Genomic DNA, 26,383 nt, shown 5'->3' on the forward strand with positions numbered 1-26,383 from the left:
AGAAAAACCCTCCGGAAAAACTCAGCGGATCATGTTTTGAAACCTTGGGAGGAGCAGTTCAGTGAGGGATCCCTTCCTCCAGAGGCGGTCGATGACAGAGAGGAGTGCAGACTGATAGACTGAACGCCATTGTACAGCAAGAGTAGAGATAAAAAAATGAAAAATGAGCACATGGTTGGTGAAACACAGACATCCAGGGTTCTGAATCAGTGGAGGAGAGGACAGATCATAAACCATCACAGGAGAGAAGGATGGACAGATGGAGAGGAGAGAGAGAGGAGGAGAGAGAGAGAGAGAGAGAGAGGGAGAGAGAGAGAGAGAGAGAGAGAGAGACAGACAGAGGGAGAGACAGAGGGAAAGGGAGAGAGAGAGAGAGGAATGGGGTGAGGGTAGGGAGCAACAGAGATGATGATGGAGTGTTTATTGAATGGGCCGCTGTGACGATGATGCCGTTGTAAAGCTGAAGCGCCATTGGCCGGCTGCCAGGGGCCACAGCCAATTGCTGTGTCCCGAGGCAGACCCTGAAGGATGAAGCATGGTTACCTGAACGAGGTTGGGCCCGAGAGAGGCTGATTCGAGAGAGAAAGGGGGAGGGAGGAGGGACAGAGGGAGGAATAGATAGAGCGAAGCCTGTGGATGACAAAACATGGTCTAAATAATCTTTTCCCTCATAGGGGGTTTCTTCTCTGTTTCCATTGGTGCAAAATAAAAACAGAAATGACAGGAATACACAGAGACAACCAATGTAACCTACCTAGAACCTTCCAGAACACATTTATGCACTTGTCTGCTCTTTGTGGCAATATGTGTTCACGATCCACGAACAGCTGCATCTACGTGTGTGTGTGTGTGTGTGTGTGTATTGTTTACACTGTCGGAGGCCCTTGAGGCAGGTCTCATCCCCGCCTCGTTTTCTGCCTCTGTTTCTGCCTCTGTTTCTGCCTATGTGTGTCTCCATCTCTAGGCGCTCGTTGCGCTCCAAACAGCACATCGAGCCCCCAGCCTTCTCCTTCTCACTGCTGAGGCTACAGATTATGGATTGATTCAAAATAGATTGGCCTCGACTTAAAAGTTTCCCTGTGCAAATTGGGAACAAATGATGTCCTCCAGTGATTCCTCTGTAATTGAAGCGTGGTGATAATTGTTACGGCGGGGGCTTTTTAATAAGGACGTCACGCTCGCAGGCTAGCATAGGGAAGCGTGTCAGACTCCTAGGTCAGGTTTTGGCTGAGGGGAAATTTCCATCCAAATGCCATTCCCTGTTGCTTTGTTTGCCTTTCATTGGCCTAAACATCGCTGCCACACGGGCGAGCACACACTTTCAGACAAATGTGCACATGCACGTGCACACACACACACACACACGCACACACACACACACACACACACACACACACACCACCACACACACACACACACACACACACACACAATCTTTCAAAAAACAGGAAATCCCTGGCTATTCTAAACGTGCTATGAGGCTCCTATCCTGTCAGAGCAGTGCTTTCAAAGCAAAAGTAGACCGGCTGGAGCCGTGGAGACCAGGCTCAAACAGAACCAGGCCAGAGACATACTGTCCCCTGCAGACGACCAGCTTGCTGCAGCCTCTGTTCTCTTGGCTGTTTGTCCTCAGAAACCAGGTGGGTTGAATGATCAGTGTTGTCCTCAGAAACCAGGTGGGTTGAATGATCAGTGTTGCTGCCGGTAGCCAGGAAGGTAGTTCTGGGAGCTGGGAATGGGTTAGATAGGTAGTGCCTCAAAGAGTAATTTTTTATCGTACAGTATATGTGAGTAGTGTCTGCCTTTTGTGTGTGTGTGTGTTGCATGTGATTAATTAGAAGTGAGTCACTCGTCACCACATGTGCAATGCATATGGGGCACTGTGTGTGTGTGTGTGTGTGAGGCTACCCTGTTGATTAGTGTTTGTCTTCAAGCTGGTGGGAGCTGGTAGCACTGTGTTATTAGTCATCCTTGCATAAATCACAGAAGAAAACATCTGCTGTGTTACTACCCCTCTGCCTCACACACACACACACACACGCACGCACACACACACACACACGCATGCATGCAAACACACACAGCGGACAATCCCTTGTCTAAACAAGCACTGTAATGTCAATAGTTGATCTCAAAGGATCATAGAGGTGAATCGTCTAGTCAGGTCTGACGTGAGACAATCAATGAGTTCAGAGAGAAAGTTTTCTGCTGTTTCCAGCACTATGCCTTTAGAGAGGGAACTTGATGCATGAAGTACACCACTCACACACACATACACACACACACACACATCAAGAGTCAAATAGCGAATGGTGTGATATGTAATCCCTCAGAAGCAAAAGTATTCTGTTTCATCTCTCCCCATCACCCTCTCTCCCTCTCACCCTCTCTCCCTCTCACCCTCTCTCCCTCTTTTACTCTGTCAATCACTCTCTCTCTCTCTCCCCCCTCTCTCTCCCCCCTCTTTCTCTCTCTCTCTCTCTCTCTCTCTCTCTCTCTCTCTCTCTCTCTCTCTCTCTCTCTCTCTCTCCCCCCCCCCTCTCTCCCCCCCTCTCTCTCCCCCCTCTTTCTCTCTCTCTCTCTCTCTCTCTCCCCCCCTCTCTCTCCCCCCTCTCTCTCGCTGCACAGTGACGTAGTTAGGAGACTGCAGCAGCCACAGGCGCATCACTTCCCCCTAACTGTCAGACTCGTCCTGCATGTTAACCAGGGGCTCTGCAACAGCAGGACTTTCCCAGAGATACGAGGATTGGGTGCAGAAAGGACAGATAGAGGAGAGAGAGAGAGACTTCAAGAGAGGGGGGGGGGGAGAATCAGCTAATCAGCAATTAGCTAATAAATGAGGCCATAAATGGAGGGGGGGTTGGTGGGGAACAGATAGACAGAGAAAGGGAAGACGGGAGAGACCGGTGAGGATGGAGGGAGAGAGGGGGGGGGGAGGTGCCTCAAAGAAAACAAGAGAAGGTGTGACGTGAGCGAAAGCGCAACGAGAAGGAGGAAGGAGTGAGAGGTCGAGGCGGGAAAACGTAGACGAGGAGAAACAAGACACGGACGGGTGAAGGGACGGGGAAAGGAGAGGTGGGGGGGGGCGGGGGGGAAGGGGGAGGGTGGTGGCGCCCGAGAGGAGGGAGCGAGGTGAAGGGTAGAGGGGAGGGTGGAGGTGAAGGGGGGGAGGGGAGAGAGGAAGCGGGGGACAGGAGAAGAGAGAGGCGCTATTTTTGGGCCGGGCCGTCCGCGGTCTGGCCGGGGCACCGGTCACAACAGACAGGAGGAAGAGGCGACCGGAGGAGCGACAGGCTCTCTCTCTTTCAACCCCTCCCCTCTCCATCCCTCCCTTCTCATCCTTCCCCCTCTCTTTCTTGTCTTATCTCTCGATCTGCCCTTCTCTCGTCTCCATGCGTCTTTCTCTCTCTCTGTCTCCCTTTCGTCGGCACGCTTCTCCTTCTCTGCCCTCCGCCCGTCTGTTTGTCTGCCAACCATCCCATACTCTCTTTCAGTCTCTCAGTATTCCTCCCTCTTTTTTTGTCACCCTCTCCACCCTCCTCTGCCTCGGCCCGTCTCGACCCATCAGATCTCGTCCAATCTCGCGAGCCTAAACCTGATGTTCATGTGTCCCCTTCTCACAAAGAAGATGAGAGAGGTCTTGAATCCCTCACAAAATGTAACCGTGGTTTCAGTGTTCAGGCACAAGGGCAGGATTTGATCACTCCGGCGGCTAAGGGGCTCTTGAAGGGGGTGCTCAGAAAAGAGTAAATGAGATGAGATGGATCGGTTCTGTTCTTGCTTTTTCATTCAAAGCAGATTTGGCACACAAGAGTCTCTTTGATCGTAGTAAAATGGGAGTGCTCCAGCACACACGCCAGACCCCCCCCCCCCCCCCCCCACACACACACACACACGCACGCACGCACACACACACACACATCACAAGGTACACGTGCAGCACAAGCACGCAGCCAGGGATCAGATTGTGAACAGTTGTGGACGGTTCTTAACTTTTTCGGACGGTTTCTTTATTTTAAAACAAAGACAAATACTATGCTTGAGGGGGTCTGACTGGGGCTACGCAGGTCCGTGACGTGGCTACAGTTCCCTAGCCCCCGTGTCGCTCCGCGCCTGCCAGCGTCGGAGACGGCGACCAGACAAACTCGGCCGTTGCTCTTTCTTTCCACTAGAGGTCAGTACGAAACACAAAGTAACCAGACTCAAGCTTTTCTTTTCGTTGTTTTTCCAGTCCGATGGCACCGCCAGTCCAATGGAGGGAGGGGTGGGTGTGCGGGGGTCTTGAATGCCAAGTGACTCTCGTGTGTGTGTGTGTGTGTGTGTGGGGGGGGGGGGGGCAGCACGTGGAGGTGGGGGTGTTTGCGGAATGATTGGTGGCGGTGGTGGGGGGTGGTGTTGGGGGGGGGTGGAAGGGGGGAGGCAACAGCTGTACTGGCAAGCGTCCCATGACCACATTTATGAGGTCAATGGTTTGATACTATAAACACTGATGCCCCATTTGCCTCTCTAACTCTCTCCTTCCCCCCCCCCCCCCGACTCGCCCCCAGGTGACGTCTGCGACCTGAGGGTGGAGAGGCCGGGGATGGAGGGAGGCCTGACGGCCAAAGAGAGGGAGTCCCTGGAGGAGAAGGAGGAGAAGGAGGTGAAGGTGGTGGGACCCGGAGAGAAGGGCCAGCAGGAGGAGGCGGGCGAGGAGAAGGAGGTGAAGGCGGCGAAGGCGGCGGAGGCGGCGGAGGAGGAGGACGGGGACGCCAGAGAGGAGGCGGGGGAGCGCCTGGTAGACGAGGATGAGGAGGAGGAGCTGGAGGAGCTGAGGTCCCATGTGCTTCAGCTGCTGTTGGAGCTGGACGATACCAGAGAAATCTCCCAGAGACACGAGGAGAGCTTCATGGAGCTGCAGGGTAAGTGTGTGTGTGTGTGTGCCTGTGTGTGTTTGAGACTGCGTATCAGCTGTACCCGTGAGTGAAGGCCAGGTGCTCACTTCACAGACATCACAGCTGACGGAACCAGCAGGGTGTGTGTGTGTGTGTGTTAATATCCCAGTCCAATTCCCATGATCAGCTGTCCCAAACTCGTGTCAGCTGCCTTCCTCTTTCCCAGGCTCCATACTGCCGAGTCAGGAATTTTCACTCATATCCTCCCATCCGGCCTGCCATCACTCACACTTGAAACGTACCTAATAATCCTGAACGTATATCCTCTTTTTGTTCTCCGCTCTCCTCTCCCTATCCTGCACTCCCTCCCTCTCTCTCTCTCTCTCTCTCTCTCTCTCTCTCTCTCTCTCTCTCTCTCTCTCTCTCTCTCTCTCTCTCTCTCTCTCTCTCTCTCTCTCTCTCTCTCTGTCTCTGTCTGTCTCTCTCTCTCTCTCTCTCTCTCTCTCTCTCTCTCTCTCTCTCTCCTCTCTCTCTCTCTCTCTCTCTCTGCCTCTCTCCTCCTCTCTCGTGTTCCCAGGTCTCTGGAGGATGAGCGTTTGGCCAGTGCCCACCAGGCTGAGAGCTTCACCCGACAGATCCAGAATCTCCAAGGTAACACACCGAACTCACAAACACCACACACACACACACACGCTAAGACCACCCTGGTTTTTGGTTTTTCTGTCTTCGATGTTCCCCGCTGTCTCTTGACATGCGTCTGAAAGTCGCAGTCAAGTGTTTCCTTCAAAAGATAAACAACCTCGACTCTCATATCTGTCTATGTCACTATCATACCACTAGACACCTTAGGACTTCAGAGATCAATGGCGTCTTTCAATGGCGGGAAATACTTGTCTTTCATTGTCTACTTTCTATCTATGTCTCTCAGTTTTTGTGTCTTTCACTGTCACTCCTTTTTCTCTCTCTCTCTCTCTCTCTCTCTCTCTCTCTCTCTCTCTCTCTCTCTCCCTCTCTCTCTCTCTCTCTCTCTCTCTCTGTTTGTGTCTCTATCAGAATTGATTGAACTCTATCCCTCTCCCCCCCTCCCCCCCTCAACCCCTCACTCACAGTCCTGTAACAAAGCCCCCGTGTCTTCCCACTGGTAGACGACTGTGGTCCTCCCCTCCCTTCCTCCGCTGTCATGACCAAGCACCACAGGCCTACAGTTGGGTAACCTCTGGAGCTAATCAGCTAGCTGTTCTAAGGGCTGCAACCGCTCATTACTGGATTAGAGTGCCATGGTGCCCGGATGACATTACATTTACATTACATTTACATTTAGTCATTTAGCAGACGCTCTTATCCAGAGCGACTTACAGTAAGTACAGGGACATTTCCCCCGAAGCAAGTAGGGTGAAGTGCCTTGCCCAAGGACACAACGTCATTTTGCACGGCTGGGAATCGAACTGGCAACCTTCAGATTACTAGCCCGACTCCCTCACCACTCAGCCATCTGACTCCCCATACGAGGAATGTTCAGGAGGCTGAATTCTGGGGGAGTCCCGGCGCCTTATGATGTCACAGATGAGCAGACGGCTAGACGTGGTGGTCGGTAGATGAATGAGAGGGAGGACGGGATGGGGGGGGGGGGGGGGGGGGGGGCGCCGGCGCCAGAGCGCGTTAAGGTGCTTTTGTCTTGATGTCACTTCCTTTCGGATAGGAGTCTCCATTTCCCCCCCGTCCATCCGTCCATCCGTCCGAATGAACATACAGGACTGCCACGGGTGCGTGTGAATGTGCACGCACGCACCGTACTTTACCAACTCTTGCCCCCTCACCCCCTATCTCACTGACATTGTCCACATGGCTTTGCTGGAATGCAAAGCATGGGTGAGGAGTAGTTACAGGGGGAGAGTTGGGAATGAGTCAATTTGTCTCTATAAGGTTCAATTATACAAACAAATGTGTCCAGGATGTGTGTCTGCGTGTATGCGAGTGTGTGTGTGTGTGTGTGTGGAGGATGGGAGTCACCGTAGACAGAGAAGACAGCCTCATGTCACACTAAGCACCACACCGTGAAGAGAAGCCGTGTGATTGGCCGAGCCACTGTAAACACACACGTGTAGACGAATGATCCTCTCAGGAAGTCTGGATGTCTGGAGGAGAGAATATGGATGGTGTGGTGAACGTGTGGGGGGGGGGACAAAGAGAGGAGAGAGAACAAGAGGCCGAGAGAAAGAGAGAAAATCTGAAAGAGTCCTTAGCTCCTAAAGTTAGGCATGAGCCCCAACTCAGCTTTATAGAGTGTGTTTACAGTGAGTCTGGATGTGAGTCCTGGAGGTTCCAGTGTAGGTCAGTTTGTGTGTTTACAGAGCTGCTCCACAGACCTCTAGATCCCTGGCCATATGTGTGTGTGTGTGTGTGTAAACAAATCCGTTCCTCTCCACGGTGTGTGTTTGTGTGATTAATGACAGGATTAGGCTTGGTGCCAGGGGGGGGTTCTTCTCCAGAGAGTCATGGCCTGACCGGAGCCACCGCTCTCCTTCGAACACAAACACACACGCAGACACGCACAAACACACTCTCCACGGGGTCACTGACAGAGGGAAAAAGTCAACTGTTTGTTTTTGTTTTTACCTCCCATCCTCTCCTCGACCCCCACTCCCCTCCCTCCCTCCCCCTCCACGCCCCAGCCCAGCTGCGCTCCGTGCAGGAGGAGATGGACAGCCTGGAGGAGGAGAAGGAGAGCGAGCTGGGCGAGGCGCAGGAGGAGCTGCGCTCGGCCCGGGAGGAGGTGCTGGTGCTGCAGCAGGCGGCGGACGAGGCGGCGGGCGAGCGGGAGAACGACATCGCCTCGCTGCAGGAGGAGCTGTGCCGCATGAGGGCGGAGCTGCAGCGGCTCCGCGGCACCGCCCAGGAGTACGAGCTGGAGATCACCTCGCTGCGGGCCGAGATCGGCATGAAGAGCCAGCGGCGGGACGAGCACGGGGACGGTAGCTACTGTTGGACTACAAAGCCCACGCTCCCGTGGACTACAAAGTCCACGCTCCCGTGGGGTTCTAGTCGTAGGCCCGACAGTCAGGCCTACTGTCGACACACACTCCCTTGAGTTTAGTATGAAGCTCTGGTGATATAGCAGTCCTATGCACTACATCCGAGGTACGATGCTATAAACAAAGCAATATGTGATAACAAAAGTTATCACAATTGATCACAAATCGTGAAAAAAGATGTGATAACAGCTAATTGCGTATTGTATAACAGTAGTGGTATACTAAGCCTATAATAATAAATCATATAATAAATATATGACCCACACACACGCACCATTGTGGGTAGAAAGAGAGCCCTGTAGAGAGACCTGTAGACCCATACAACAGCTAGGCTGAAGATTACAAGTCATAATACTGTCACATTAACATCCACACCAGCACCTAGACTTTATCGTCATAGCAACAGTAACATGAGGAATGTTTTCTTGGAATCCTGAACTCTAATCAAAGATATGGGGAAAATCACAGTCATGGCACCCTTAAACAGAACACCAGAACATCGACCAATTAGCGGACAGCGCTGCAAGCTGTGTCCAATAGCGACAGGAGAAAACACTCCGGGCGAGCGGGAACTATTGGCAGCCAGGGCATCTTAGCAGGAGAGTATTATGCGTAAATATGAGAGAACGGGGACTCGTCTTGTGACTACGGGGTTGCCAAGTTAGAAAATACTCCCCCTGTTTGAGCAAAGACCTTTGAGACAAGATGCCAAAACACATTATAAAGCAGTTTGATGTTGTTGTGACGAGGATTCAGTTAAAGTCCCATGTAGTCCATAAGGGATGAAGTCATGCGTGTTCATACATTTAGTCATTTAGCAGACGCTCTTATCCAGAGCATATCCAGATTCATAGCATCCCAATTATACTGTTCAGAGAATCTCAAGAGTTAACTTTTTTACGATAGTATACTCTATGGCTCGGCTCTGTTGACTCAGTACTTTGTTTGCTCAAATAGGTCAAGGTCTGTTTCATTTGTAAGTGCCTCTTGGCATTTATTCTCGTCAGGAGAGATGTGTCAGAAAGACCTAGCCAGGCTCTATGTCATTGTGAATGTATCGGGGCTTGTTTAATCATCATGTTATTTCAGCGCTGTGAGGAAGAGCGTCTGTTGGTCCTTGTTACCAAACAACCGTCTGCTCTTAGAAGCGGTGCAGGAGCGGCACGCAGTCACAAGATCGATACAATCTAATATACTTAATTGTACCCTTGGTGGATTTTTTTTCTCAGCCTCACTGTCGCTGCATTTAATGATATTCTTCATGTCACATCAAGAGAATAGGCATATGACACAGTCAGCCACAAACTAGTATCCGTGTAAATACGTTTAAGATCCTACACTCAGAGTTAGTGGGACACAAGAGAGAGACAGGGTGGCAGAGAGAGAGAGAGACCCGAAGACAGAGAGAGAAAGAGAGAGAGAGTAGGAGGAGGACGTAGGAGAGAGAGAAAGAGTAGGAGAGTAGGAGGAGGACGTAGAGAGAGAGAGAGAGAGAGAGAGAGAGAGAGAGAGAGAGAGAGAGAGAGAGAGAGAGAGAGAGAGAGAGAGAGAGAGAGAGAGAGTAGGAGGAGGAGGGCGTAGGAGAGAGAGCCAGACAGTTTTTTTCCCGGGTGAAGGATGGCTCTCATCTCCAGCCGGAGGAGAGAGAGAGCAGCATCTTAAGGTGGAAAGTGGAGATAAGCATCGGCCTTGGGCCCAGCCAGGATACTGCAGAGTGAAAAGCGATACCCCACTCAAAGCTCTCGGCTCTCCGAAAAGGGCACGGAAGCATTGAAACGTTTTTCAGCTGCCTCCTTTCCCCATCCTCTCGTCTGTACCGGCATCTACTGAATTCGATTCTCGAGCTGAACAACGACTCTGACCTCTTTTTTCAGCACGTGAACCCAAATGCGGATTTCTCCCGATCACGCAGCAGTTTCTTTTTCTTCCAGTCGTTTGTTTGTGTTGAAGGCAGCCTCTTCATGTTTCGAGGGGCCGAAGCCGAGGCTAAACACAGACACACAGACGCTGCATGAATACATTCCAGTTTGGTGTGTTTGTCCTGTATTGTGTGGGCAGGGAAGTCTGGTCAGTGTGTGCTTGTACTTGTGCTTGCTCATTGAGAGGGCATGACTTGCATTATATACAGACAAGACGACCCACAGAGGCTTCACTAAAGCCTTTACTGTACACAGAACTGTAACTCACCTCTGTATACACACTGCCACGATTACGTTTTATTCTCTCTTGCGCAGTAAGTACTCGTACATACCAGGAAGGTCAGTCACATGATGAAGGGTTTTCTTAGTACTGTAGCTATGCTGTTCATCATCGTCAGTTTTTCCAACCTTTTGGAGACCAGCTTGCCTCTGACCAAAGTATTTTTTCTGTTTGTTTTACTGTATTCTTCTTGTTTCGGGAACTTTCCCTTTACTGTAAACTGGATTGCCGTGACTTTGTATTGTTCCAAGTTTGCGGTGCTTTGAAGCTCACAGGCGAGAAAAACATCACGCACACAAATCTTTCACACGCGGAAACACGCGTGCACAGACACACACTGCCCCATGTGACCCTGTGTGTCGTGGTGATTGGCAGGTGAGGTGAGCCAACTGAAGAAGGAGTGTCGCTCCCTGACGGACGAGTGTCGGACCCTGAAGAACGACAACCAGCAGCTGAGCCGCCAACTGGAGCAGAGAGCCGGGTGAGTGGCCGAGCCACCTGTCAATCAAACGAACCCCACCAATCGCTCTTCCAGAAGAGTTCAATCGCTCCAGGTTCTGCCTTAGGTCGTGTTTGGCTAGGGATGAGATTCTGTCTAACCCTGAGGAAACGATTCCCATGGGAATCAGTTATAATGGGCAATCATCCCATTTACTTGAGCATCTGTGTCCATCTGTCAGCTCCAGTAATGCCTACCTGGCCCTGAGGGAAGACAAGGAGGCAGGGGGGGTCCAGACCACCCAGGGGGACCAGCCCCCTGAGGTGGACTCAGTGAAGGCCAGTGGGGGCTACTTGACCCTGTCCCAGGCCCTGCCGGACCACCAGGGGCCCCACCTGGTGGACGCCTCCATCCAGAAGAATATGTCCTTCGATGGGAAGCCTGTGGACCCTGGGAGCTGGACCGGGGGCCCGGCGGAGCTGACGTCCCTGAAGGACCAGCTCTCCCAAGCCGAGGAGAGGGTCTCACGCGTCCAGAGCGAGGTACAGTATCGACGCGCGCACACACACACACACACACACACACGTGCCTCGACACGCACGTTCATACGCGTCGCACGAAAAGGAAACACACCTTTTCGATGTTTTCGGTTTGCTCTCCTCACCTTTGGCTCTCCACCCCCCCCCCCCCCTTCCTCCTCTGTTTTCCTCCCTCCCCCCCCCCCCCCCCCTCTCCAGTGTGAGGGTCTGAGGGGGGAGCTGCATGAGCTCCAGAGCCTGTATGACCTCAGCCAGCAGGAGAGGGCGGAGCTAGAGCAGGAACTGCAGCGCTGCAAGAGGGAGCTGGAGAAGCTGGTGGACAGGAAGTCCCAGGTTGGTGGCCTCGGGGCGTGACGTCAGAGGGGACCTGGGCTTGGGGGCGGATGCCCCCCCCCCAAAAAAAGACAACCGATTCCAAAGCGATGGGTGGCAGTGCGTTTAATCTGGATTGTGTCGAAGAGGTGGTTGGGAGGGGGGGGGGGTGGGGGGGGGGGGGGGGGTTAAGACGTAACCTGCTTTGAAGGACGTGCACACACACACACACATACACACACGCATGCAAGCCAACAAACACACTGACAAGTCTGCATAACTGTGCGCTGACTCATTCTCTCGGGACGTGGAGTCTTCCTGTTTGTGCCGTGTGCATGTGGGTCAGTAACATGGTGCGCTCCAGTCTCGTGTCCTCTACCTGTCAGTGCTTGTGGCTGACGTGCCCTCCGAGGCGCTCGGCTAACCGTGTGTCCCTGTTTCTGAGCCTGGCTTCTTTCTTTTACAACGTCTCCCAACATGCATTGTGACCGGCCCCGAGTGTTCCGTGCGTCCTGTCGAGTCGTTCTCTATCTGTCCTGTCTCTTCTCGACGAACCCGCTCGCCGTTCTCCTCCCTCTCTTCCTGTCTAACGGCACCACAGCAGGAAGTGCTGTGTCCAAAGCTTTATTTAAAACCGTGTGTTACAGTCAAGACATAAGACCGCCTGCTCACTCCGACTAGCCTATCTCATGTCACTCACCTGTCCTCCATAATTGTAGTTTACCTTGTGACTAAACCCCACTTCCCCCACACTGAGGTGCTGCCTACAACTGCCAGGGTTCCCCCTGCCCGGGGGGACTTTGGTTGCAAAAGCAGCATGCCTCGGTGTCGGCAGAGATCTTTAAATGACAAGATGCAATCTTTTGACATGGAGCCGTGAGATGGGTCCTCTGTGAAAAAGGCAGCCATCTTGTCTTTAACCATCTTTGATGTGTTCTCTAATTGCTTGCTCTTCTGTTTCTCCCCTTCCTCCATCTGCGCCATGGTCATGTTCCGTTGCTATCTAATTCCAATCCTTCTTTTTGTGATTTCTTTATCGAACTCACCTAACTACACACAACCCAATATCAAATTCTCAACAAATTTGATGCTTTTCTTGATGAACACTCTAATCCTATCTTTCTACTCTTTTGCCTGACCTTCTTTTCACCTTTCTGTTTCTGTTGATCTGTCATGTTTAATGTATCTACCATCTATCTGTTTTTCCATACTTTCTCTTTCTTCTCTTTTGTTTCTTTCTTTCTTTCCTTCTTTTTTTCTTTCTTTCTTTCTTTCTGTCTTTCTTTCTCTTTCTCATTGTTTTCTCTGACTCTTGATGTTGATTTCTCTCACCACCACCTCCTCTCCCCCACCCCCACCCAATCCCTTGTTCTCTCCCCAGAACTGCCCTCCTCCGTCAGAGCCCCCTGTTCTCTCCATCCCCTTCATAGGAATGATTGTAATAGTGGCCTTGATTTGGTGCTGGTGGGAGGAGCTGGCGTCCTAGAGGGGAGCAGGTACGGGCATGCCCTTCTTTCTCCCCCCCCCCCTCCCCTCCCCTCCCCTCCCCTCCCCCTGTCTCTCTCTCGCTCTCCGAAAGAAAACAGATCACCCGGTTTGTCTTGTCCTCCAGTGCTCTGTCTCAGAAGGCCCTCTAACCTGTGTGCGCACGTCACCTGAGAGCACGGGATGGCTGTCTTCGTTCAAAGACGCGGGGATAGAGCACAGGGTCGGCAAGGTTGTCGGTTGGTAAGAAGGTGTTGGCGTTTAAAGCCCACAGATATTGACAGATGTATGTTAGGATGCATTCTGGGATGAAAATTCTGCCGAGGTTGAGATTACCAAACATTGAAAATGTACAGAGAAATCTGCCCCAAAACGTCTGCAGTGGTCTTGTACGGCCTGTGTACAGTCAGGCTCCAGATCTTCACAATATGCCAACTCATGCATCCAGTCATACGAGTGCAAGCAGTCGAAGTCAGCAGTTTCCCAGCGCGTCACCCCGATGCGTTTACTGTGACTAGGCGGAGAATAATGGCCTGTCAAGGATTTACAGCAGGACCGAGAACGTGGAGCGTTCAGACCCCAGTCTCATGTCCCTCTGTGACAAAACGAGAGGAGATGAAAGAAGATCTCCCCACTTTTTCCGTTGCTCCAATGTTCCCGCGTGGGACGCTTTTGCTTTGTACGTCTGTCGCGCTCGCCCCCACTGTGAATCACCGCAAACTGCGGCTCCGGTGGGACTAGCGGAGATCGACGCTTGAACCTAGACGACTAAACAGCTCGTCGACAGCTAAGCTCCGGAGGCCGGACGGCAGACAGGGACTCGGCCGGCCAGTCGACCCAGCCAATGGGCCCCAAAACTGGGGCTTAGACATCCCGTCTGACCCTTAACTTCCACTTTGCCTGTATGGGTGTACAGTCAGAGCGCCGTGTGGCTGTCGTCTCTCAAGCCCTCTCTCTCCTCTGAACGGAGACAGATTTAGTTTGACCTGACAGGAGGCCGGCCTAACAACAAACGATGACAGAGGCTAGCGTTGTCAGCCCCTGCCATTCATCCTGTGGTATGTGGTCTGAGTTTAGGTGTTTGTCTCACACTGAAACGCAAATAGAAGTGTGAAGCTTCACCCGGCAAGGGGTGCTTGTGTGGGCGTGTGTGTATTTGTGTTTGTGTGTGTGTGTGTGTGACTGAGGGATAAGAAGCTGTCAGCCCACTACATACACAAGGGGGATCCGTTGATCGGGCGAGCAGGGATATGACGTCCACGCTAAATGCGGATCGCAGAGAATACGCTGTAGTGTTCTCTGAGAAGTGTGCGTGCGAGTGTGTGTGTGTGTGTGGGGACGACGACACACAAACACACTTTGAAACACAGAAGATGTCTTTGTCCATTATGTCTGATGTGTTGAGAATGTTCTTAAGCAACAATAGGAGGGTTTGCTCCCATGAGCAAACTTGTTGAGCTGGTGTTTGTTCTCACTGCAGTTATACTTGCTTTGGAAGGACTTACCATCCTCACATTCCCCTCCCTTTGACCTCTAACCTTGATGACCTTTGAACCCTACCCACTGATTTCTCTTCTCCAGGGTGACGAGGAGGGCTGGAACTTGGTTGCAGTGGTTGCCGTGGCAGCCCTTGTCGTTCTGATAGTCCCCAGCCTGACCAGAATGCTCACCTGAGCCCTATGAAGGAAGGAGCAGCACAGGAAGCTCCTTTGCCCGTTTGTTTTTCTTCTTCCAGGGATCTTCATTTCCACATCCTCGCTTGTGGAAGAAGGGCCCAGCGTCACATACTGATTTTCATCCGTTTCCACAAGTAAGAAGACGATCAGGAGCAATGTTCAAACGCGCAAACACACACACACACACAAACACACACTGCTCCAATGAAGGACGTTGGTCTAACACAAGGACATTAGACAGATGCGGTTCCTGCTCACCAAGGTTTTCTCCAGCCCCCCTGTCTGAACAGCAGATCGTTTATCATGTTTTTAGGCCAGTCTTTTCTCTCCTCCTCCTCCGGCCTCCTCCGGCCTCTTCCTCCTCCTCCTCCTTTACAAGTTCGGAGGAAAGAGAGCGTGAGGGGGAGTTCCAGGCTTGTAAAAGGTTGCTGTCTTTCACCAGAGAGGCTCCCCGAGGAGCAGGGCATACTTGTCTCTTGAATTTCGGGATGGTTTTATTCACTGGTTTACTGACAGCCTGAGTGGAGGTTGACTCGAGAAAAGCCTTATTGTTTTCCCTCTCAGGACAGAGGACCGTTTTGCACACGCACACACACACGCACACACACACATACACACACTTTGACTGTATTTAGAAAGTGTAGTAAAACAGTGAAGTATATCAATATGCAGGAAGGTACCAGTTTGTTTTGGCCTTTCAGAATCAGTGGGACACTAACAGCATCCTCGTCACATTACCTTGTTCCCAGAATCCCCCATTTTCATCTCTGCTACCGTATGCCTGTTTAAATCTCTCTGATGACTCATCTACGTCGAGGCATGCTCTCCTTAAAAGAGCAGATTACAAGAAGAAAATGTAATCAATTGTCCAATTCTTGTAGAGGTGGTGTTTAGAAAGTGATTGTAATATCACATATATAAGTTACAAAAAAAGATTGCTGACTGATTTCACTGTGTCTGGTTAAGAGTTTGGTCCTAGCGAACTGGAGAGGTTAACTGCTTGAAACTGAAAGATATTTTTGTACATGGACGTTGCATCTTATTTTTCAAAGGATATTTTACTTTTAGAGGTAATATGAGAGATGATATTGATGTACTTAATCAAACACAATCATGACAGTGAACCAAATGTAATGAAAGGTCTTGTGTCTGAGAAGCATCTATTACTTCTTCAGGTGTTGTTTGTCCAACGGTGATGCTCATCATTGATTGGTTTGGCATGAGGCATTACAAACATAGCTAGATCACTTATTTATTGAGATTGTAACTCGCCTGCCTCAATCTCTGATAACGCATGTAACCTTTATCAATACAACATGCAGACACTTTCCAAGAGTCATTCCAAGGGGAGTTTGAGGCAACTTCAGCACGAAGACACTATTGACACTATTTTGATTATATTGTCTTGACAGCACTCGCAGAGTTGCAATTGATTTGAAAGTATTGATTGTAGGCATGGGTCCACTACAGCATCCGAGCCTTACACAAGAATTTAAACTCTTTTGTGTACCTAACAATTGTAAGTGTTTGAAAATGCTTTGTAATAAGTTAGAAAATGTGTTTCGTTTCAGACTTGTGGGTGTGTGTGTGTGCGTGTGTAGGGGGGGGAGGGTGCAAGCTCACCGCTATGACATCAGCACACGTTGCATACCGACATCGGAATGCAACGGAAGTGTTTTCTGTCTCTCTGGCGCAGAGTTAATGAGGATGGTGTTCATTTGTATGCCGAGTTACCGGCTGCTGTGCGCGAGCGTCTATGGCGGCCCGTTTTGTTTATAGACAATTTCCCATGTGCATGGCTTTTCTCGTCCGTTTAAGTCGACAACTCTATTTACAGTATTTGCTGCATTCACAATGGCCTCTGCAGTCTCCAGATCATTGTTATCGCTTTGCATGATTGAGCAATTTAGCACCCAGTTTCTCTTATTGTCGTAGAGATGGGTAACAGACGTGACGAGCAATCCAATATTTATAGTTAAGCCTCTTAAATCCAATGAGTCGCTTTATAGAGGCGATTGTTTAAACACAGGACCGCCTGTTTGTCAGAATCCTTAGGCTATTGTCTCTATTCTGTGGATGTCTGAAGTTGTACAGTGTGTAGGCCTATGGCAGACCTTAACAGTTAAACGCTTTAGACCTCTGGAGTTGTTTTAAGTGTAAATTAAAACAATCCGATTTTTTGGAGCACATTTTCAACAGTGCACTGACTGATTGGCTCATATAGGCTACTTCTAGTTTTACATGTTACACTGTAAAATTATAATAGCCAATTATACTCAAAGCTAGCTGAGAAACACTCTATTTTGTCTTAATTTTTTTTGTTTTTGTGATGCAGTAAAAAATAAAGCCTCATTAGTGGGTCAGCGCATGCTTCAGTTTATGTACAAATAACTGGATTTGCGTATTTTTGTACCCACTGTGGTATTTGTACTGTATTGTAAATAGGATAGATTTGAACAAAGCTGAATCATTTATTTACTTTCCAAAAGTTATTTTTGAAATCATGAACAGTTCATCTAATGCCTCTCTTTCCAGTGCAGTGTATAGGCTACACTGAGTCAGTCCATATGCCCTTTAGATTATGACCACAAACATAGATATTAGTGCTTGCATGTTAGATTTTGTTGAGAATGTTGCATGTGGATAGATATAATTAGTAGATTAGGTTTCTGTGGTAGCAGTTGTTTCAGCCAGTGCAGTGACATGAGTGCATGACTAAACCATCTCTTCCATGACCTTAATTAAGAATGTCAACCTGTATTTCTTTGTTTTACTTAACTTTTGCACTCACTTGTTGAAAATGTTTATTTCACTGTATATTCTATCCTATTCTACTTTATCGTATTCACTCCTCACTGAGTCATACTCTCGAATGACTTCTCTGTTGTGCTTGTACGCTGTGCTCTATTCCTATGCTGTGCTTCAAACCATCCTTAGTCCAGTATCACAGACAAAGAGTGACATCGCTGGAACTGTCTGGAAGCGTCCCAGGACATGGCTGCCATTGTACATGTGCCGTGGTGCTGATGTTTGTACATGACGATGTGTAAACCGCTGCCTGTTCTATGTGTCTCTGGCTGTCTCTCGTGTTTCTGTGTGACTAGGCCGTCTGTGGAGGAGGGTTCCTCCTGAAGGCCATGTCGACGCTTGTCTGTACGGGCTGTAGGTCTGGATAATTCCATTAGGACTGTGTGAATTTTAGTTTGACGAGTCTGTACATTTTTGGAAAGAAACCGAAAAATAAAGTATTTGCTTTTTCCAATCTCTGTGTGTCTGTGCATGTGTGTATGTGTGTGCTGAAGACAGGATTTTATGGTTAGACAATGAAACAGCAAGACCATACCAGCTAGACTGAGGACAGGGCAGGCAGATCTTCACTGAGTGGAGGTGACCTGTTGACCTTTGGTGGGGGCCAGAGATACTGAAATGCCGGCGCGAGGGGAAGGAGCTGAGTGTATATCTCTCTCTCTCCACATCTCTCTCCCCCTCCTCCAGGGGCTTTATATATAGATCCAATACTCAGTGTCAAGGCCTCTCACACAGATCCATTACAGGAAGGGACCGCACACAATAAACACACACACCTGTACCACACACACACACACACACACATGCACACACAACCACAAACACTTCCATTCATAATATCTATAATTCCCTTTCCATTGACAATAATATATAATCTGACACAAGAACACACTATGGGGATTATAGATTTAGCACCCTGCACATCCTGCACACGCCGCCCAACGCTCCACAAAGCAATCATCTTGGCACCACAGGATACACCCAATTCAAAGTCGTAAAGCGTCTCTTCGCACAATGTAATATACACGAATGAAACATAATTGATAGTCCAAAACAAACGCCCCCCCCCCCCCCCCCCCCGTAACTACAGCCTGATGCCATTGCTGCGGTACAGTATGCAATTAAGTTGTCATCAATGGTGTGCTGAGGCAGATTGCAGGAAATTCGTCACGCTTCTGTGGGTTTCAGACTGTCATGTTCGATGACTTGTTCTCCACTTGATGACAGGAGTGTTAGCTCGCTGAAGGGATGCGTTGGGGATATTTCGGGCCTGATGCGTGTGTGTGTGTTTGTGTGTTTCTGGATTAGAGAGGTGTTCCCTTCCCCTTGTGCCTTCTCTGGGGACTGAGCACACACTCCTTATTGAGGGTAAGCAAGTCAACACGAGCCATTACACACACACACACACACACACACACACACACACACACACACACACACACACACACACACACTCAACACACTGCTATCCTCTCCCCAATATCCACCTTCACTCTAAAGCTGGAGCGAGAGAAGCCGTTTTAACGAGGAAAAGCAGTTCCTTCTGACGCGATGATAGAAAAACTGACATCATAGGTCAAGCTTTAAACCTGACCACATAGCTAGCTACCCATGCCACTTCCCAGAAGACACTCCAGAAATGTAGTCTTCACATAGCGGTGACAAGTTTAACTGCAATTTCAAAACACCTGACACATTTCAACACAATTCTCCCTTTGTAGTTTGGTGGGGTTAGGTTCTATGATGACCACACTATGTTGTGTCTGTCTCTCACTGAAGCACAATCAGCAAATATATTATTTATTCCATTGGGGTGCTGCGTTTCTAAATGGCCACTTTTATTGATCTTATGTAGATAATTCATTAATACCCCCCTCCCTCCACACACACACACACACACACACACACACACACACACACACACACACACACACACGCACGCACGCACACACACTCTCTCTCAACAGTATAACACAATCTATGATCTCACCATTTCTAATTTCGCAACCAGGGGAGGATATATTCTATTAATAAAAGACCATGTCATGACAGTTTATTTATTGTGTTAACAAATATCTATAGACAACAGCATGCATAGATGGATAACGGATATGTTGATTGGTTCCACTGCCATGCTGTCATTTGTATCGTTTAATAGGCCAATTGTTAACGGCGCGCAGGCCCCGGTTACCGTTCACTTAACAACAGTCGATAGCTCCATCCCCCCTCGCCCAATTTGGAGTGTCTAAAAATAAAGACAAGTATCACAACTGTTACGGCGCCCCAGGGCCAGGCCAATCGCCGGCCCCCTTCTCTTGTGTTACCCAATAGTGTCCCGTCTCGCTATCTCCGTCGGATTAGAGAATACCCATCCCGCAGTTGTATATGGTCATGACAGGGGCATTCCTGAGAATCCAGGGGACTGACGCGAGCGCGAGGGGCGCCGATCTTTTTAAACCCTTCTCTTGCCGACTGCTTCATTTAGCCACTCAAGTCTAACAGCCCCGCACCAAGCTGCGCGCCCACCGATCGCGTAGGCGCAACTTACCGTCCCGTCCTACTGAGGACAAGTTGAACTCTTCTGAAGAATTGTCTTCGTCATTACTCTTGCCAAACTGTCTGTGGCGAGGCACATACCAAGGCCATACTATAGTGTCAATTATAAAGACGAGGACTTTCCGCTTTGGAGCAGACAAACGGATTCTTTCATTCATCGGCCTATTGACAGGAGAGCCTGATTACTTCACCCCCATTGCAAGTATAACGGCTCGCCCACTCTTTTTTTCCAACTTTCTTTCAACGATTAACTTTTTTTCACGCTCTACGCACGCTTGGCACTGCCCCGCGAGATTTTTTTTTTCATTCTTTCCGCGCTCCCCTGCGTGCCGTAACTTTCACACTGGCCCCACTGATTGCGGTATAAAAAAAGGGGCACGGGAAACCGACAACATGATGAGCAATAATACGTACTACGAGCAGCAGCTGCCGCCGCAGTACTACCAGGGCACCGACAACGGTGAAGAGGAAGAGGAGATGCCGGCCACGGAGAAGGACCTCGCCGAGGACGCACCATGGAAGAAGATCCAACAGAACACCTTTACCAGGTGGTGCAACGAGCACCTCAAGTGCATCAACAAGAGAATCAATGATCTGCAGAAAGACCTGAGCGACGGGCTGAAACTTATCGGTCTGCTGGAAGTTTTGAGCCAGAAGAAAATGTACAGAAAGTACCACGCCAGACCCAACTTCAGGCAGATGAAACTGGAAAACGTGTCCGTTGCACTGGAATTCCTGGAGAGAGAACACATAAAACTGGTGTCGATAGGTAAGTTGCGAGATGGGATTTGGGCAGACACGCATAATTACGCGGTGGGTTTCTCTTAACATGTAAGCGAGAGAAAGTTAGTATTTGTCTGGAGTTACCGCTATGGACTCAACTAGTGGTTAGGGGGCGTTTGTGAGTCAAGTGCGAGACTGTGATTAATTTATTTCTGAAATGAATGAAACATAACTTTCCTGTAGATCCGTGCTGTGATATTGAGGAAAATTATTAAACGGACTTTGAATATATTATGACATGACTGCAATTCAAAAGTGAATGGATAAAGTTAGTACTGTTCAGATTGTTTGCCATTTCTGTAATGTTTACTATAATGCGTACCATTATCGAGACAGATTACGCACGTAGCTATCTTTCAGGTGACTCCTGGAAAGCTGTAGATGATGATGACATGGGTGCTGCAGGAAGCATGTCTTGTTATTACTGCGGGGCTCATAGAATCGATCCTGCCAATAAGGACTCATTAGAATATCAGGTTTAACCAACTTGGCTTCGATCCGTTACTAATGTAATCGAATACAAGCACGAGTACTTTGGAGACGTTTCAAGGAAATGCAAGCGTCGAGTTTGTTCTCTCGTGCACATTTGCCTTTGCAGTTCAATGACACACCGTGTTGTCTAATTTTGTGAGGAACAGTGAATGCTTGTCGAGAATGGTTTAACTAGGTTTCTGGCTGACGTCCAGTCTTAAGTCTCCCAAACACAGTTTAGCCTTTGGCCCATGTGATTTTGAAGATGCCTGAATCAATTGATAGCCAGATTGTACTTTCGGATTGATAAGAAACGAACTGACTATCTCTGCATAGAGTCTCAGGTCCAGTGTCCCATACATGGATTAAGCCTAGTCCTAGACTTAACACGTTTTCAATGGAGATCTTCATGTAATTCTTACATTACATTTACATTTAGCAGACAGCGACTGACAGTAAGTACAGGGGCATTCTCCCCGAGGCAAGTAGGGTGAAGTGCCTTGCCCAAGGACACAATGTCATTTTGGCACGGCCGGGAATCGACCCAACAACTTTCTGATTAATAGCCCGACTCCCTAACCGCTCAGCCATCTGACCCCCGCAGGGTAATTCTTCCCTTACTTTAGGACTAGGCATAATCCCTGTCTGGGAAACTGGGCCATAGTGTTTGAAAAGCTTTAGATAACCTGTCCAGCATCCTGTTTTCATTGGGTCGGATGATGATGATGCAGGGTAGACAGACACTAGTTCTGCGAAGACAGAAAAGACGAATATCTACAGTGAGAGGCTGCTGTGTCTGGACACCTATTCTGTTGCTGTGCCTTTCATGAAGAAATCCTATCTTTTCATGTGATATCAATATAAACTGTCAGAATATTGAAACTCCTTAGTACTGGATGATAAATAACATGGCACAGCATTTCGGGGCACCTGTTTACCCTTGGGCAATGTTGTTGTTGGGCAAGCCGTTGTCAGATCATGTCAACCCATGCACGGGGGGTGGGGGTCTGTGTGGGGGGGGGGTCTGCAAAGGTGGCACCAGGTGGTTCACACTGCAGTTGTTGACCTGAAGATGGACGCACATGAAGACCGACGGCCTGAGGCAATGGTGTGTGTGTGCTAATGAGAGACTCAATCACATGCTCTCGTAAAGTTTCTCTGTGCAGAGGGAAGTCTTGGCTCAGAACGCGTGCTCACACACACACGCAAACACACGCACACACACACACACACACACACACACACACACACACACACATATAACCACACACAACCACACACACACACACACACACACACACACACACACACAACCACACACACACACACACACACAGTCCCACTGTCACATGCTGTCTCATCTGGCATAGCGACAGGTATGACATGATGGTTGACACTTCCACCCATGACACACACACACAGTCACACAAATACACACTTCAGTCTAAGCACTGACCTCAGATCAGATTGAACTACTTCTAGTCCAACAGCAGGGATCACAGACTAAGTATCAGCACTGACTTTGGTCTTCTGGCGTCAGTCAGTGGGGGAGGGTGGGGGTCCTACCCAGGATGCATTGTGAGGGGAAAGTGGGTCAGCCGACACGCTGGTGGGAGGCGGGGCCCAGTCTCTATGATTGACAGGGGAGGATACGACAGATTCTTCTAGAAGGGCACCTGCCAACCATAGCTCTTCCCCTGACGAGGGGAGAGGTGTGTTGGGTAACACACACACACACACACATACACGCGGAGAGACACTAACAAGCGGGGTGACACTCGTCAGCGGACAGGAAAGGAAGATTCCAGAGAGCGTGAGTGAGTGAGTGGGGAGTTGGAAGTGGGTGTCACATGGGCACTTCCTTTAACACAGGAACGTTTCTGCAAGCTCCTCATGTTACGTCCCAATGTATCCTTTTTCACCCCCCCCCCACCCCCCCCCCCCCCACACACCAACTCACACACTTTTCTTTTTAGGTTATCTGGCAGTGTAGCTCTGTATTTTGGTGTTGTGGCTACAGACAGACCTGGAGGTCCTGGGGGTGGGGGGGGCAGTGAGGGGCCAGCCTAGCCCAGGCACAGTGAGGGGGTCTGGGGTACGAGGAGGCCTGATTGATGGGCAGACAGCTGGGCTCTGGGCTCCCTCCACTAACAGGTGCCCAAAATAGCCGCAGTGGAAGAGAGAGAGAGAGAAAGGGAGTGTGTGTGGTGGGTGGCTGGGGGGGGGGGGCAAGGAGAGAGGGGAACGAAAGACTGGCAGAGAGAAGAGACATGAGAGAATAAGTTGTGAAGAGAGAGAGAAAGAGAGAGAGAGAGGGAAAGAGAGCGAGAGAGAGATATACGGCCAGGGGAGAACAGAGAGCCAGGAGAGAGGGAGGCATGGTAACGGGCCGGGGGGATGGCGAGGATATGACACGGCAAGAACGACACAAGAAAACTCGTAGGTCTCAGACACGTGGGTGTGTGTGTATGTGTGTGTCCTTACCGTAAGTATCACGCGATACACAGCTCCCCACTAGCAGGTACAGGTGACTCAGTCCCAGAATCACTGCCACTTACTCTCTAAATGAGTTTCTCTCTCCCCATTGCCCTCCCTTGAGGTATAGGCCCGTCACTGTGTTTACACTGGTGGAATAATATGATTCTTGGCCCGCGTGGAAAACTAACCTGAAGGAGAGCGTGTCAGGAGTATGACAGACATTATGATGACGTATAATAATAATAATAATAATAATAACAATAATAGATTTGATTTTGAGGACAGCTTTCAAAACACTCAAGGGCGTCTTTCAGAAAATGTGCCGATATGGGTATGTCTAGCTTTCTCCCTCCTTCTCTCCTTCCTCACTCATTCATCTCCCTCTCTCTGTCTGTGTCTCTCTCTCTTTCTCTCCCTCCCTCCCTCCTCCCTCCCTCCCTCCCTCCCTCCCCCTCTCTCTCTCTCTCTCTCTCTCTCTCTCTCTCTCTCTCTCTCTCTCTCTCTCTCTCTCTCTCTCTCTCTCTCTCTCTCTCGCCCGGTGATGATGAGGGAAACAGTGCAGCGCAGTGCGGACGTTTGATTGGCTGGGCTGGAATTTCTTTTACGGCGGGACGTTTGGCCACATTGTGGGTTCATGTCGTTGTTGCGAATTTAACAGGGGAAAGTTGAGGTATCTCCGACAAGTCACGCTCTAGCGGTCATGTGTGTGTGTGTCTGTTGTGTGCATATATTTTCCTGGATCACCACCCGAGGCTAAATGTTGTGGTCCTGTAATGGATCCCTGGGATGACTCTGCAATGGGGACAGAGAAAGAGAGAGACAGAAAGAGTGACACAGGGAGAGAGAGAGAAAGAGAGAGACAGAAAGAGTGACACAGGAGAGAGAGAAAGAGAGATACAGAAAGAGTGACACAGGAAGAGAGAGAAAGAGAGAGACAGAAAGAGTGACACAGGAGAGACAGAAAGAGTGACACAGGGAGAGAGAGAAAGAGAGAGACAGAAAGAGTGACACAGGGAGAGAGAGAGAGACAGAAAGAGTGACACAGGGAGAGAGAGAAAGAGAGAGACAGAAAGAGTGACACAGGGAGAGAGAGAAAGAGAGAGACAGAAAGAGTGACACAGGGAGAGAGAGAAAGAGAGAGACAGAAAGAGTGACACAGGGAGAGAGAGAAAGAGAGAGACAGAAAGAGTGACACAGGGAGAGAGAGAAAGAGAGAGACAGAAAGAGTGACACAGAGAGAGAGGGAGCAAAGTAGAGGGAGAGATGTGGCACAGATTGAGGGGGGAAACTAGACAGAACCAATTGCTAAAACTAGCGTTTATTATTATGCTTGCGATAGCTATTACTGTTGTCATTCTAATATACCGAGTTCAGCCACCCTGGTCAGACACTGTGGGCCCATGTTCAGCCACCCTGGTCAGAGACTGTGGGTCAGTGTTCAGGAGCGTTCATCTGATTCTCTCCTCTCAGGAATAACAAGCAACAGCTCCCTGGATCGCAGTCACACTGCTGGAGCACACTTTACTAGAGGTCTCCCCTCCCTCCCTCCCTCTCCCTCCCTCTCCCTCCCTCCCTCCCTCCCTCCCTCCCTCCCTCCCTCCCTCCCTCCCTCCCTCCCTCCCTCCCTCCCTCCCTCCTCTCCCCCCCCCCTCTCTCTCTACAACAGTGTCTCTAATTGTTACCATGTGTCAGAGGCAGTCAGCTCAGAAGAATGTTCGAGCAACGCCAGGACCCCCACTCCACACACACACACACACACACACACACACACACACACACGCAAAGTCACACACACACACACAAATGGACATGCATGCTCACACATATACACAATACACACACCTCAGACCCACACAAACTCTACAGCCATCATGGATTACAATTTATGCCTTGCTAGCCAAGAGGGAGAATAGGAATTACTGCAACTCCTTCCTCCCACACACACACACTGCCCTCACAACACCTCTCCCCCTTTGATATCCTCCTTCATGATATCATCCCATGATTAGATATCCTTCAATTCTAGCTGTCTCCTCACTCCTTCTCATTTGAGATTCCGGTAAACCAAAGCTTCCAACAGCCAGTTGTGGTGTATAGAAATGTCACATTACCGTTGGATGAAAACCACATTAAAGTCACATTAAAGTGGACATGTTCTAGCTCCTGTTTACACACATTTATGGAGTTTATGATTCATACATGGGAGAAAACGGGGTAGGAAAACCTGTGTATTCGTCAATAAGTAGTTCAAATGAAATCATTTAGGATTGTGTGTGAGTTGTGTAGCCACTTCATCCAGAGTGGATTAGGTGTTGCGGGTACACCTCTCTGCATTGGCAACTCGGTTCCCGAGGGTTCCAGCCAGTCTCAAACCTTGTTCCATGTAAGTGGCTGTCATTCCTTATGATGGCTATGGTCTGTAATGGACTCAGCCCCAAAGAACCAGATCCCATGGGCCTTTCTGGTGTGGAGGAGCAGGAGTTAGCTACAGCAGCTATTGGAAGAGGAAAGTCATTCTAAACAATCAGGTGGGCTGGTATCGTTCCCGTCGGACTTGAGAAGCATGCAGGTGTGTTGCCTCGTGGCGTCATTATCAGGGAGGTCAGGGAGAACTCCTTCCTCTGTCTCCTGCTCCCTCTGGGGGGCTCTGACTCACCACATCCCCCATTGTTCTCTTTCTCACAATCTTTGTTTCCCCTCTCGCCGCCTCTCCTTGTCTCTCTTTCTCTCT

The 26,383-nt window shown here is 49.6% G+C and overlaps 3 protein-coding genes across 3 annotated transcripts in view; all 3 read left to right on the forward strand.

The window, feature by feature from the left end:
- The window catches only part of LOC134037938 (sarcolemmal membrane-associated protein-like), a 15,876-nt gene extending 5,270 nt beyond the window's left edge, over nucleotides 1-10,606 (forward strand). The window contains exons 3-6 of the mRNA XM_062483507.1: nucleotides 4,548-4,855; nucleotides 5,489-5,525; nucleotides 7,547-7,846; nucleotides 10,481-10,606. Coding sequence (XP_062339491.1) covers nucleotides 4,548-4,855; nucleotides 5,489-5,525; nucleotides 7,547-7,846; nucleotides 10,481-10,590 — 755 coding nt within the window. The 3' untranslated portion in view covers nucleotides 10,591-10,606. The remainder of the gene's footprint in view (nucleotides 1-4,547; nucleotides 4,856-5,488; nucleotides 5,526-7,546; nucleotides 7,847-10,480) is intronic.
- Nucleotides 10,607-10,723: 117 nt separating this feature from the next.
- Nucleotides 10,724-17,820, forward strand: LOC134038064 (coiled-coil domain-containing protein 136-like). Its single transcript, XM_062483657.1, has 4 exons — nucleotides 10,724-11,086; nucleotides 11,282-11,416; nucleotides 12,777-12,891; nucleotides 14,462-17,820. The coding sequence occupies exons 1-3, from the start codon at nucleotides 10,724-10,726 to the stop codon at nucleotides 12,879-12,881; spliced, it is 603 nt and encodes a 200-aa protein (XP_062339641.1). The 3' UTR covers nucleotides 12,882-12,891; nucleotides 14,462-17,820.
- A 2,012-nt stretch (nucleotides 17,821-19,832) lies between these two features.
- flncb (filamin C, gamma b (actin binding protein 280)) overlaps nucleotides 19,833-26,383 on the forward strand; it is a 46,601-nt gene continuing 40,050 nt past the window's right edge. Inside the window, 1 exon segment of the mRNA XM_062483658.1 lies at nucleotides 19,833-20,689. Coding sequence (XP_062339642.1) covers nucleotides 20,314-20,689 — 376 coding nt within the window. The 5' untranslated portion in view covers nucleotides 19,833-20,313.

Source organism: Osmerus eperlanus, chromosome 17 (genome assembly GCF_963692335.1).
Source record: "Osmerus eperlanus chromosome 17, fOsmEpe2.1, whole genome shotgun sequence".
Classification (NCBI taxonomy): domain Eukaryota; kingdom Metazoa; phylum Chordata; class Actinopteri; order Osmeriformes; family Osmeridae; genus Osmerus; species Osmerus eperlanus.